Here is a 14168-nt window from a genome sequence, read left to right on the forward strand (position 1 = left end):
AAGCACAGATTATTATTTTGAATTTTAAAGTAACTTTTTAATATTTTTTACTTAAAAAATTCCTTTTAAATGTTCGCGAATATACTCCATGCATGACTAAGTCATTGGACTGATTTAATAGCTTTTAATTATGAAATCATAAGCAGCTGGGGAACGGATTTGTGCAAAGACAAATAATAAAAAAATATTAACAATTAAAAATTTAATTGGAGCATAAAAGCTACATTTCTCTTTATTATAATGTATCTAAAAGTGTAGGAACAAATTTTAATCAAAGATATATGACAGACTGAAAAGTGGAAAATTTAAATTAAATATTTAAATCATTAGGGTATTATTACTAAATTATTATTATTACTATATTTATTATAATTTAAAAGCGTCTACATTTTTTTTATGAATGTGAATTCATACTTTTCTGCACCCTCTCAATATATTTCAGAAATTTAAATATTTTAATTTTTATAATCTTACAGGGTATTTTTAGTTTAGTTAAAAGTTTGTAACAGTGTGAAGGAGTCATTTCTGACCCTATAAACTATATATATTCTTGATCAGCATCAACAGGCGAATCGAACTAACTATGCAGATTTATTTACCTTCACGAAACTAACTTAGATACGCTTTCCGAATTAAATTTAATGCAATATTAATTTATTTATGCACTTTTTAAACCTTAATTTTAAAAGGAAAATATATTAAATAAAAATATTGATTTTAAGAATCAAGCAGAGGGGTTTATAATTTTAGTCAATGAAGGAGTCATTTCCGACCCCATAAATTGTATATATTCTTGATCAGCAACAACAGCTGAATTGATCTAGGTATGTCTGGTAAAAATTTAGTTTTTGCAAAATTTTGAAAATTTTTAACATCGTTAAAATGTTAAAAAAAAATTGATTAAAATTAAAATTTTTTTAAGTTTTACATTGAGTATGCAGATAATTTAACCGAATTATAACTAACATGGGAAAGCTTTCCGATTTGAAATTATTGCAGTTTTGATTAAGTTGTGCGTTTTTTAAACTTTAATTTTTCGAAAAAAATCATATAAAAATAGTGATAAATATGGACTTAAAGTATGCGAATATTTTAAGCTAAGCTGTGATCAATTAAAAGGGTGTATTAACTTTAGCTTTCGTATTTTAGATTTCCTTCTAGTTAATATTTAAATACTAATTATTAAATTTTAAAATTTGTTAAATAAAAGCAAGCCACTTACCAAAAGTCATACGTTGTTGGGATCTAGAAAACATGTGTAGTTCGTCAGCGATTGACGTGGTCGTCGTTATCTTTGAAATCGCAAAAATCGTCGGCTCTATAAGCAAGCCCTATATGCATATGCATGCTATATAGTCTGGTAATCATGATCGATGGGCAACGGTGGGGCTCTGGTTGGGCCTGGGATTACGGTGAGAGTCCAAACAAGTCGCATGCAAATCGATAAGCTCCCGAATTGTGGGCTCCCAAGATAACACAAACAGTTTTTGTTTTTGTTTAAATATGTTTTTTTTTTTTTGGTTTTGTCACTTTAATGAATAGTTTTCAATTAATGTTCTGACTGCTCTCCATCGTCATGAAATCGTTAAATAATGAAAGTGCATATAATATATATATATATATAATATATCTATTAATTTATTAGGTTTTTGGTTTTTCTTGATTTACTCATCTTCTGGTTTCTTTCGTACGAATGCATAAATTTCGTTAACAATTTGTTGTCATATTCCTTTTTTTTTAATATTTATTTTGCTTTTTTAAGCTTTCAACTCTTCTCTCTTCTTTATTTTTTATCTTTTCATGTAAATGCATTTTTTAACAACAATTTTTCGTGGTTTCTTCAAAGTTTCATATATGTTTATATAAAAAAAATGTATTCGAAAACGAAGAGAACAAGATTTTCTTTTTGGAAACAGGAAAGTCTGAAGTTATTTAAATATTTGCTTGAAATTATTGTACAATTTTTTTTTAAGATCTTCGTATATATCGTATATATATTGTGTATATTGTTTTGAGTGTGCATTTTGTGCTTTAACACTTTATTTTTGCTAACAATTAAAAAAAAAGTAAAAAAAGAATACAAAAATGGGTTTCTTCTTGCTTTATTTTTTTCCGTTCTTATTTTTAAATTATTTTTATTATTTAGTTTTTGGGGATGGCCATTTATGGTTTTGCCTCGCACATTTTCAATGCTCTTTAGGTTTTATTTGATGCATTTTTGTATAATTTACCTATATATGTAAGTTCTCCTTAACTTGCATTTAAAATTAATTTAAAGTTTATTATTTGCTTAGGTTTTTCTATATTTTTATTAATTTTTTATTCAATTCAATGAATGTCCGTTGTCCGCTAAGTTTCAATTAGAGTTTATTTTAGGAATTTCAAAGACTAGCTAAGGGGGGGGCTTGATGCAGTGAGGAGATCTGGATAAGATCGTGTCTTTATTGAAAATAAAATATATATTTATATATTTTTTAAATGTGTGTGTGTGTGCTGGCAGTTTGTTGGCTATATAATAATAATATTCTTTCTTAAAAAAAATTCAAAAAAATGTAAAAACTTAAAAGAAAACAAACTCTATTAAATACTGGTAATCTAGTTAAGACTTATGTATTTACAAACTCTGGCTAAACTAACTAACTAACGCTTCAACTGAACTATGAAGGCTATATGAATCAGGCTACGATTATAACTCTTTCAAAAATATATATGCAGGAGAGTCACAAAAATCTCTGTAGAGTTAAAAATCAATAATAAGTACAGATAAAAAGTATGCTATGATATTTCAAATCATTATTTTTACCTGCAGTTTAAAAGATTTTCAAGATACAGATACATTTCCGTTACAATCCTGATACACACATATGTTAACTACTAGGGATATATGGGAGGATATATATGTATATGTATATATTTGTTTTATAGAGATCTCCTCCACAACACACACACAGTAAAGCCCATAGTCTGAGAGTCCTGGATTTGTCTGAGCTAGTTAACAAAAACTACACACGCACAACAAATACACACACCGAGACTTATAGCCTAAAGTCCAAATCGGGATCTACATATCTGAGATCACATTATTAGTTAAATTGCCAGCGAAAAGTATCTAAGGATTCAAACGATCAGGATCATTGCTATATAGTGTGAGTGTGAGTCTGAGTGGTTGTAATTTTAATTGTTGCTATCAAAAAAATTACTCCTAACCATGTACATTCATGAGCTATATGTATCGAGTATCGTATGCATATTTATCGTTATCGTTATCGTTATCGTTACCGTTATCGTATGTTTATGTATTCAGTATTGAGTTTAACTAAATGGAGTCGAAAGTGTGAGTGAATACGGACGAGGCATTATTGCATCGCACTGCTTCCGCTTCCGTTTCCGCTTTCGATTGCACTTCCGCTTCCGCACATTTAACAACCACTCGGCTTGAGGTACATTAAGGATATAGGCCAGGAAGGAGGGCCCTTAGCTTAGTGACGCCACTTACATATAGAGATAGGTTTTTGTTTTTGTCTTTTTTGTTTTTCCTGGAGATCATCATCGCTTCTTACTTTCTATCGGGAAATTTACGAGTGCGAGGACTCGAGCCGGTGTCGCGGCGTGGGAACTCGTCATGCTGGAAAAATAAAGAAATAGTAATAGAGATATTATATATATATGTTTTATGAACATTATTTTTATATATTATATCATTTGTTTTCCTATAAAAACTCTAATTTTTATAACAACAAGAAAGGAAACTAATCTGGGGAACCCTAAATTTCTATACCATTACTTGCAGTGAATATCTATCATAACTCAGCCAAAAATTTATTAATTTGAAACCGGAAAACTATTTTATGCTAGTTTTTATTAGGTTAATAAATCTGCAAGCTCAATTTAATATTTAAAAAATGTCAAAATTTTTACCTTTTTTCTGAGAATTTTAACGATGAAACCCCTTGTAAAATTTTCGAAATTTTGAAAAAATAAATTTCTTTTAGACAAAGCTAGATCAACTCTGCTGTTGATGCTGATCAAGAATATATATAGTTTATAGGGTCGGAAATGACTCCTTCACTGCGTTTTAAGCTTCTAACTAAAATTATAATACATTTTTTAAGGGTATAAAAAGCAGGCAAATATCTTACTTTTAACTACATTTAGACACTTTTAATATTTTCCTTAGTATTTTGTTTGTTTCTAAAACATTTTTAACTAGTTTCAATCAAAGAAAATGATTGTTTTTTGTAAAATATATATTTTTTTAATGCCATTCCCTATTTTAATAATAACCCCCGATATTTTAAGGTCTCTTTTCGGAAATTTTCACTAAAACTCACCCTGGTATTAATGCCACCCTTGTTGTTGCCACTGTGACGCATCGCCATCTGATCCTCATCGCCATAGATCCTTGGGAATATTACAAGATTTATTATTATTTATGATTATTAGGAGATTTCCCATAATTAATTCACTTACCGGCCATCGGCATGTGTGACTTCCGGTTCGAGCAGTGGCAACATATCCTCGCCATGCTGCAGCAGCTCCACCGAGGCCAGGGATTCACTTCCGGTTCCGGTTCCCGTGCCTGTGCTGGGACCCGTTTCCGTGCCCGTTCCCGTGCTGGTATCCCCAGCACCGGATTCAACACGTTCCGCCTCATGGCATTCGCACTGACAATCCTCCGGCTTGACATAGTTGTAGTGCAACTTGTCGCCACCATCTGTGGATGTCTTGCTCTGATGCTGCTGCTGGTTCTGGTGATGATGATGATGATGATGATGGCCAGAGCCGGAACGATGATGACTGCCGCAGGCGGATGAGGAACTGGTGGTGGCTGCGGCATTGGCAGCACTGCTGCTGGCCAGGGTCTCCTTGGGCAGTGTGGTGATCCGCTTGGCCGGCTTTCGCTTCTCGGGGATGTTTTCAAAGTCAATCCAATGACCGGAAAGTTTACGTTGTGTGGAGGCCTTTGGTTTGGGCTCCTCCAGGTTTGAGGTTGGTGCTCGGGACGACGATTGGGATTGAGATTGAGATTGAGCTTGTGGAGGTGGTGTGACCACAGGGAGAAGCTGCTTGGCCGAGTCCTTGCGCTCTAGATTATTGTTGGCACGCAGTCCTTCTTCGGCGAATTCAAACCAGGATTTGCCACTGGCATTGGACACACGACGCGGTGACTTGGAGCTCTGGATGCGCTCCTTGCCCACGGACTCTTTGCGTGGCAGACTTATCCTTAGCTTCTCGCCACGCACAGGTGGTCCTCCTGAGCTCAGGATGGCGCCTGTTCCTCCCAAGGCTGCGCCATTGCCCATACCAGTAACCATTATTGCGTTGGCTCCCAATCCTGTTCCCATTCCATCAATTTCCATGGTTGTTGTAGATCCTTCTTGAGGCATCATGATCCCCGTACAGTATTCCTCCAAATGTGATGGATTTAGGGGCGTGGTGGAACGTGGCCTGTCCACAGGACATGTCTTTAACTCCATATTGGCCCGTTCTCTCATAGGGATTAGGGGTACGCCTTGGGCCCGCTCCTCGGGCAGCGTGGTGGGTATGTAGGGCAGTTCATCGTCAAAGGATTCTTGGGACACCAAACCAGTGCTCTCATGCTCCTCGATGACGCACACATTGCGGGGAAAGTTGTGATGATGCCGTTTGCCCGACAAATCCCCGCCAGCGGGCACGGCTGTCGTGACCGAAGAACTGGCCGCCATATCGGAGTCCCTTTCACTTTCCGATGATTCCACCGGTTCGTGTTCATCCGTGGACTGGGAATGCCTTCGCTCAACAGGCGGTGAGATCAGCATGGGATCAGGAGTTGCTGTTGGAGTGCTTGTGGCAGAGTTCAAGGGATCATTATAGCAGGTTGTGGTTGGTGCATCCCTGTAGGAGGAGGAAGAGCTTGGCTCAGCACTTGGGGGAGCCATCGGTATGGGTGTGATTGTGCTGGCCATGGTGGAAGTCGGGGATGGTCGGGTGACCTGCTGAGGAGCTGCCTGCGTGGGCGTGGGCGTGGTGGGGGTCACAGTGCCGGAACTATAACTGGGCGGGGTTTCACCTGAATGGAAGTTGGGTTTTGAATTTAGATTATTTCAAGGTTTTTATAGTGAAAGAAAGTCACCATTACTTACGCCTGCTTTCGGGTACACTCTGTCGCTTGGGTTTCCTGGGTATAACAGTCTGGGCAGGGGCATCCCCTGTGGAGTCTGGAAGATTCTCATGAAGCTTCCGGCGCACATCAAAGTTCTCCAGATACCGGGAGTGACGAAGATCCGCTGGTGGTGCAGCCTCATCCTCGGAACTGGGACGTGATTTGTGCTTGGTTCGCATTATCACTTGCTTCTCCGGTTGCTGCTCCTCCTCGGAGCTACAAATACCTATGCCCCTGGGGGGTGGCGGTGGTGGCACCACTGGTTCCACCCGTCGGATAACCGTACCCTGTCGCTGTAGTCCATCAGCTCCCATGGCCGTGGCCGTGGACGTTGATGTGGTGGCCGGTGTACTCCCACCGGAGTGATCCACCTGCTCTGAGAGCTGACTGGATTGACTCTCCGTCTTTGAGATGCTAAATTGTGTGGAGAAGAGCTGCTCCTGACTGCCAGAGCCCAAACGGGTGGCAAATAGCAATCGGCGTCGCTCTTTGGCAGCAGCTGTCTCCAGATCAGGATTGGGAGCATTTACAGTAGCCACGGTGTGCACCAGTCTGGGTTCACAGGCACTCTGTGTACTCTCCACGGAGGGCAAACGTTGCATCTCAGACGAAGTGGCTGTCACCGCCTGTTCCCGCTGCTGAGCTAGGTTAGCAGCCCGAGCACTGACCACCGAACTAATCACGGATTCGGCTGTGGTTTCCTGTGAATCCTGGGAGCTACTTGTATGCCGCTGCACCTCCAGACTCCAATTGGCCTGCACTGCCTGGATCTGCTGCAGTTCACCGGGGCCAAGGCCCGGTGGATCCTCTTGACTGGGCAGCGATTGTATGGCATCAAGATCTGGTCGCTGAGCTACCTTGGTTCTTTGGGCCACCGGACGCAGCGCAGCTGCTGCTGCTGCCAGCTGAATGGCTGTGATTTGGGTTCCCTGGGTGCCGCCACCCGATGTGTGACTCTCTCCACGCTGGACCACAGCTCGGTGGGTGGGCAGCGGCGAGGGATCCATGCTGGCCTGGGCGGCATGAGCCAACTGTTGGATGCCCTGCAGCAGGGATCGCGCCTCCCGCTCATCCGGTGGCGTGTGCAGTGGTATGTGAATGTAACCCTCTACGGGTTCATCATAGTAACGTAACCTGCTTCCAGGTCTTGAGCCAGCCGGTGTTCGATTGTGAGAGCCGGCAGAGCCGGGAGCAGGTGGTGGTGGCGGTGGCACTGCATCCATTTGTGTGGATTCTATCGGTGAGGAGCTTTTGCTGCTTTGACTTCCCCGTTTGCCGGGCTTGAAGATGGCCAGAACGGATTTTTGTTTGCTGGGCGTGACATTCTGGGAGCCACCTCCCGTACCTGATCCTGCTCCCGAACCTCCACCTGAGGCTGTGGCCGGTCGTTCCTTGCTTTTGCTGCGTGATCTGGCTGAATCTCTGGGTGAATCGGGTGAGTCTTTGCCGAGACGGAACAGGGAGCTAAAGGAGCTTTTGCGGGAAACGGTGCCACCGCCACCGCCACCTCCTCCGGTGGCTGGTGAGGGTGAGCGACTGTTGAGACGTCGTCCTGGCTTGGGACTTGCTGTGGGTGTAAGCCTATGATGCTGATCCTCCAGGGGAGCTGCTCCTCCTCCTCCTCCTCCCTGTAAGCTAAGAGAGGCGGGTTTGGAGTACACAGGAGCCAGTTGATTGGGTGCCTCCACCACCCTTTCGTTGGCCGCAATTCCCTTGTCACTGTACATGTGATCTGGTCGTAGATTAATCCTAATGTATTCCGTTCCACTGGCCGTCTTGCCCACCACCATTTGTCCAGGACTCTTGGTGCTCCGCCGCTGGGCGCCCATTGTTAATGTACTGCCTGCTGGCTTTCCGCCTGAGGGTTCCTTCTCCCCATTATGTTGCCTGCTCCGGCGACTGGCAGCGGCGGTGGAAGAGGCGGTGGCACTGCCACCGAGTGAAGCACCTGGAGCCGGTGGCAGCACCTTGATACCCTCGGCCAGCACTGCCTGTGTGGGATCATGTTTGCGTGCCAACAGTAGTTGCTCCAGGAGTGCGGCATTTGCCGCCACAGTGCCCGCACCCGGCATACCGCCGGCCTCCGCTTGGCTGTGCGTTGAACTGGCCGCCGTTGAGGCACCACTGCCAGTACCTCCTCCTCCACCGCCGCCGGTGCTGCCCCCCAATTCCACGGGTTTGGGGCCGCAAAAGGAGGTCTCCAGGAGCATGCGGTGGGGCGAGGGTGAGCGTGATACACCGGATACCGCCGAGAGGCGGCTGACCGCCGAACCCTGACTCCCCACGCTGGAGATGCGACTGGTGCGGCCCGAGATGCACAACAAGGCAGCCACCTCGGAGCTGGCGGAGTCCTTTCGCTGGTGCTGCTGCAGGTAGCTCTGGTGGTCATCGAATTTGAAGATGTGCGGCGATGAGCGTTTGGCCTGGAAGATGGCAAAGGGAAAGGGAGATGTTAATTAAAGGTGCACAAAGGATGTAGAGAAGGAGAGTGAGTGTGTTGAGAGTGGTGTGTTTGTTGAGTGTGGTGTGTTGTTGAGTGTGGTGTGTTGTTGAGTGTGGTGTGTTGTTGAAAGAGAGGCTCTTCTTGAATGCATTTTCCTAAGCTACAAGGGCTAATAATTTAGGAACTAGAAACTAGGACGAAAGGACGATTAAACCTGAAGATGTATATCAGTATTTTTTTTTAATTAAAAAAGAAAAAAATCCTCGAGAAATATATGTTTAAAATATAAATAGAATATATTTATATAGGCATATATATAGGAATATATATATAAAGAATATATATGAATGTGAGAGCTGTAACTTTTCTAAAGGCCACAGAAATTGGTAGAAATTTGAAATCTGTTCAAAAAATGATCCAAAATATGCCACAAAATGTTACACCTTAAAAAGGATACATTTTAATTCATATTTTTTGTTACACTACATAAATTACTTCAAAATTTATAGCAATTTCTGTGGTATTGTTGAGGTTTGGTTATAAAGATGATAAAGGAATACAAACTTCTTTAAAATATAAAGTAATAAGTATATAAAAAAATATAAAGATAATATTTAGTATGAGGAAAATATATAAAATATATTATAAACTCCTCTAAGGATAGTAATATATATATAAATAGGTAATCATAAGGATCATATATGAAATATATAGAAACAACTACTATATAAACCTAGCTTGAAGGGTTTTAATTGTTAGTTTAAATTGGAAATTGAGGTCGAAGCAGGGAACTATAGGTATTACGTGCTTTTTTTTAATATTTGAATATTTATTAAAATAATTATATTAAATATAAAATATTACAAGATTAATTATTATATTAATGGCATAATATTTTACCATTTTAATATATAATATAATATAATGTAGAAAGTCAGTATGAAAATCTTGTTTCAAAAGGGAAACTTTAATTACATTTAAAACAAAAATCCAACACCTTAACTGAGTATTTAGAATATATAGCTCTTAGTGAGAAATTATATTGCTTTAAATCTTTAATTTTTTAAATTTTTTTTTCGAAAAATCTATCAGTTTTTCTCCTGTAGAGTTTATGTATCTAGAAATGGACACTGGTCCTGGGTTCCACGTCAATCGCGACTCTTCAATTTCGATTTGTGTTTCCCCCGCGGCTGCCAATCAGTGAAGGCAAACACAGAGGGGAAAGTAACAAAAAAGGGAAATAGGAAAATGGAAAAATGGGACAGAAATAGGAATTGCATTTCGGGCTGCCATTACGGAAAAACTAGAGACTGGTCTGTGATTGCTAAGATCTTAACTAGTTAGCTTTTTTACCCAAAAAGTTAGATCAAATTTAAGGGTTAATAATTATGATATATAAGCATAACGAGAGGAAAAATAGGATTTACTATAAAGAAAAACTATCATCCTTAATATCATATTAAAAAAATATGATAAACTTTCATTTAAGTATTGATAATATCATAAACTTAAACATTGAAATTTTATATACAAACTTAGACTGTGGTAAAGCAGCTCAAAGATCCACTTTTGGCTGCCTTTTACCATAATTTTAAAACGAACAAACTTTCTTAAAGTCTTTTCATTTAAAATCTTAATGCTTTTTGATATCTGTGACTTATATTTTTCTTGCTAGACACTTTTCAATAACCCTTCAAGGTGATTAAAGTTTTCCCCTTCGCTCACTCTCTCTCTATATATATATCCTTGGACCAATTAAGACCGTCACGTGTCTCAGTAATCAATTGTAACTTTTTTTTGCAATTAACCAAAGGGTGGGATGGCCCTACTATCACCTCGAAAAGGTAACGAAACCAATTGATAAGTTGGACAGCGAGGCAGTCATTTCAAAAGGGGGAATATAATTCGAACAAAACTTTGTCCGGCACAGAAAACGGCTCGTAAACTTGACTCAACACAACGTTACAGAGGGGAAAAACTACTATATACTATGGAAAATGGGAAATTGAAGCTGCTGATGGCAGATGGCAGAAATGCAGAAAGTAAAAACCAGAGATACAACTCGGGGTAGCTACACTTGTCAGCTGTCACTCAAGGGCCCATAGAACCACCCTCGACTGCAATTCTGCATTATTAATTCAACTTGTGATGCGGTTACTGCCCCATTTCCATGCCCCATGCCCCCTGCCCCCTGCCCCCTGCCTCGTCCTTGTCAGTGGCATCGATTCCGGCTGACTTACTCCCTGAGTATTCGCGCGATACCCGCCAATTTCCGTTCTGTCAGCGAGGAAATGTCAAAGAAACTTGCGAAAAATAATCAATTTCCTTTTCCAAGCGGCTCAAGTTCAAAAACATAATTATTTATTTAAAAGCAAGGGCACAGAAAATAAAAAATAAAAACAACAACAATACAATTAAGGTGTTGAAAATGTAAAGAGAGGAAAGAGAATATATATTTTTGAATAATTAAACTGGGCCTTGGTTTTCTTTAAATATCCTGTAGGGTATTTCAGTCAGAAGCTTAAAACTAAGTGAAGAAATTATTTCCGACCCTATAGACCATATATATTCTTGATCAGCATTAACAGCCGAATCGATCTGGGTATGTCTGGTAAAAATTTATTTTTTCTAAATTTTGAAAATTTTATAAGGTTTAAGGTTTTTTTTAAGGTTTTTTAATGGTTTTAAATTTTTAAATTGAGTATGCAGATTTATTAACCTTATAAAAACTAGCTCAGAACTGTTTTCCGATTTAAAATTAATGCTTTTTTGGCTTAGTTATGAGTTTTTAAAACTTTGATTGGTCGAAAAAATGCTCATATAAATATCTTGATAAATATTGACTCAAAGAATAGGTATCATCGATTTTCGATTTAAACCTATAATTCAATTGCGAACTGCAAGAGTATAACAACTTTGGCTTCCCAAATTTAGTTATTTTATATTAAAAATGAATTCAGGAAGCTGAACCACACTGCGTATGAGCAATATTACGTATACGCACTGTTGCAAAGTACACAGAGCATTAAAAGCTATTAATTTAATCATATTTCAGCTTAAACTGAATAATTTATTTAGAACACGTCAGTTTTAGCTATGTGACGTTAATTTATTTAATTTAACAATTTAATTACATAAGGGATAACATCGCTAAACTTTGTAAAAATTTGAACATTTATTATTTTTATATATTTTCCTGCAGCTCTTCCAATATAGAAACCCAAAATACCCTCAAATACATAAAATTTGATAAGTGATCAGTATCTTTCCTTCTTCATTAAACCTGATCATTAATAGATATCGATTACTGTACCCCCAAGTATGATTTTACTGCCATGTAATTAGTATTTCTGAAAATATATATATATAAATCGAAATCGATGTGTAATAATCGTGTGGAAATATCGATATATATTATCGATTCCTTTAGCTTTCAACCCGAACACCTCTCACCTGCTGCTGCTGCTGCTGAATGCGCTCCTGCTCCTCCTTCTTCTGCTCGGGATCCATGAAATACAGCTCCTCGGTGGAGCTGCGCAGCTCGAGGGCGCCCTCCTCCCGGAAGCCAAGGCCAATCGTTTCCTGTAGGGTGCCAGTGCCGACCTTCAGAGCATTAGTTCAACCACATAAACCAGCCAATACACACACACATTTTCGAGTAGTTTTCGGTTGTTAGTTGTGTCACAGAGCGATAGTTTTGTACGTTACGTTTTCGGTTTTTTTGTACGTATTTTTGTTTGAATTTTTTTGTTTTACCGATCAGGATTAGGTGAGGGATTAGGCATGGATGAGGGCCAAGAAGCATGCATGGGTTCATGGGGTTTATGGGAGCGAGAACAGAAACAGAAATCAACAAATCAACAGCCAATTTGTGTGCAGGATTCGTTTGCGGTTCGGTCGGGACGAAGGACGAACAGGACATGGTTTTTTGGGGTTTATGGTGTTCAGGTGTTTAGGTGGGAGGGGGGGGGGAAGAGTGTGTGTGCAAAGGGGGTAGCGAGCGCATCACAGAGAGAGAGAGAGAGAGTGTTACAGACAGAGAAAGAGACAGATGTACATATAAATGATATACATATCGGTGTATCGGTTAAGTTTATTTATAGATTCATGTTTTATGAATGAATGGCGATCAACAACACATAAGCAAATGCAAAAGAAAATACAAAACAGAAAATGTAAACAAACTAGAGCCAAGTACATAAACAATTACATTTGATCCTTGAAGGATATTTTGGGTTACAAGGCATTCCTTTTTTTTCTAAGGAAAATATAGTTTAGAAAGGTTTGATTTTATTTTCTAATGAATTAGGAGTTTGATTTTATTTTGTGAGGAATTTAGCATTTATATTTTTAATTTCTTTTGTTAAAAAATACCTAGGAAATCTAGAAAGTTATACTTTAAAGATAATTTTTCCAGTAAGCTTGGCTTTATAATTATTTTAATGCTTTCATTGATATTAAAGTATTTTAAATACATGTTTTAAAGTGCTTTTAAAACTTTCTAATGTAAATATATTATATAAATAATATATTAATATGTTTAAATATAAACAAATCAATTTTAATGAATTTCAATTTATGATAATAATTCTTAATCACCCAAAAGAATGCCTTGTAACCAACCTAAGCCCCTTAAAGGATTCTCAATTCCTTTTAAAAAAAGAGTCCAAAAGTATTGCCTTGAAAACACTTCAATTTCAACTTATCATAGCATACTTTTGAGCATCCTTTTTAAAAGATTCTATCAAAATTACACCTTTTGTCGCCTGGACACTCACCTGTTCAAACACATTCTCTGGACTGCTCTCACGGCTATCCTCTTCGTGATGCGATGAACTGGAGGCTCGACTTAGCTCGATCCTGGGCGTGGAGGGTGTGGTCAAGGTGGCTGCACCGCGATAACTGGCACCTGGACCGGCATGACCACCACCTGGACCACCGGTGGTGACGCCTCCACCGCCAGCGGTTGGTGGCAGCGGCTGACCGCCTTCGCTGCTGCTCACCAATGTGGTGGTCACCGTCGTCGTGGCCGTTTTCAGGGGCGGCGGACGTTGCTTTGCCTGAACGATGGTCGCCGAACAGGTGGCCGATGACACCGACGATGACGAGGAGGAGGAGGTGGATGCGGATGCGGGGGCGGAGGCGGATGCTGGGCAGGATGCAGCTGAAGCTGGAGCTGCGGATGTGGCTATGCTCGGGGCTTCTATGCCGCCGGCAGTCCTGTTCCTGTTCGTCGTTGTCTGCGACGTCTGTTTTCGCACACTCTGCTCCATCATCTGGAAATGGAACAACAACAATTTAAATAATTTATAAAGGGAAGAAATGTTTTTTCCTGTAATATTTATGTGCATATTCATCATTTGTTTATTTTTCGAGGAGGGAGTAGCTAGGGGGATTTTTAAAAGCTGTTCTCAAGGTTATTCAAAGACCTTTTAAAAGCATACATTTTTTACTATTGAAGTGTCATTTTGAAAGATTTTTTTTTAGAAATCTTAAAAGAGACTGCCTTTATGAACGCACAGATCTAGAATGCTTAAAAATACATAAGATGTATGTCTCCCTTTCTTTCTCTGGCTTTTAAAA

General features: G+C 39.6%; 1 protein-coding gene across 6 annotated transcripts in view; it reads right to left on the reverse strand.

Annotated features, from left to right (window-relative positions):
* Window positions 1-1484: 1484 nt before the first annotated feature.
* Window positions 1485-14168, reverse strand: part of LOC110179422 (uncharacterized) — a 29971-nt gene continuing 17287 nt past the window's right edge. For 3 of the 6 annotated variants that reach the window (XM_086835587.1, XM_086835588.1, XM_086835591.1), the window contains 6 exons: window positions 13364-13861; window positions 12039-12167; window positions 6123-8565; window positions 4471-6049; window positions 4332-4401; window positions 1485-3625 (listed from right to left, as the gene is read on the reverse strand). In XM_086835587.1, coding sequence (XP_086691713.1) covers window positions 3557-3625; window positions 4332-4401; window positions 4471-6049; window positions 6123-8565; window positions 12039-12167; window positions 13364-13861 — 4788 coding nt within the window. In that variant the 3' untranslated portion in view covers window positions 1485-3556. Of the gene's footprint in view, window positions 3626-4331; window positions 4402-4470; window positions 6050-6122; window positions 8566-12038; window positions 12189-13363; window positions 13862-14168 lie in introns of all 6 variants that reach the window. The other 3 variants (XM_086835586.1, XM_086835590.1, XM_086835592.1) reach the window with 2 other exon arrangements.

This window comes from Drosophila serrata, unplaced genomic scaffold (genome assembly GCF_035046125.1).
Source record: "Drosophila serrata isolate PLE 108 unplaced genomic scaffold, ASM3504612v1 contig_276, whole genome shotgun sequence".
Lineage (NCBI taxonomy): Eukaryota > Metazoa > Arthropoda > Insecta > Diptera > Drosophilidae > Drosophila > Drosophila serrata.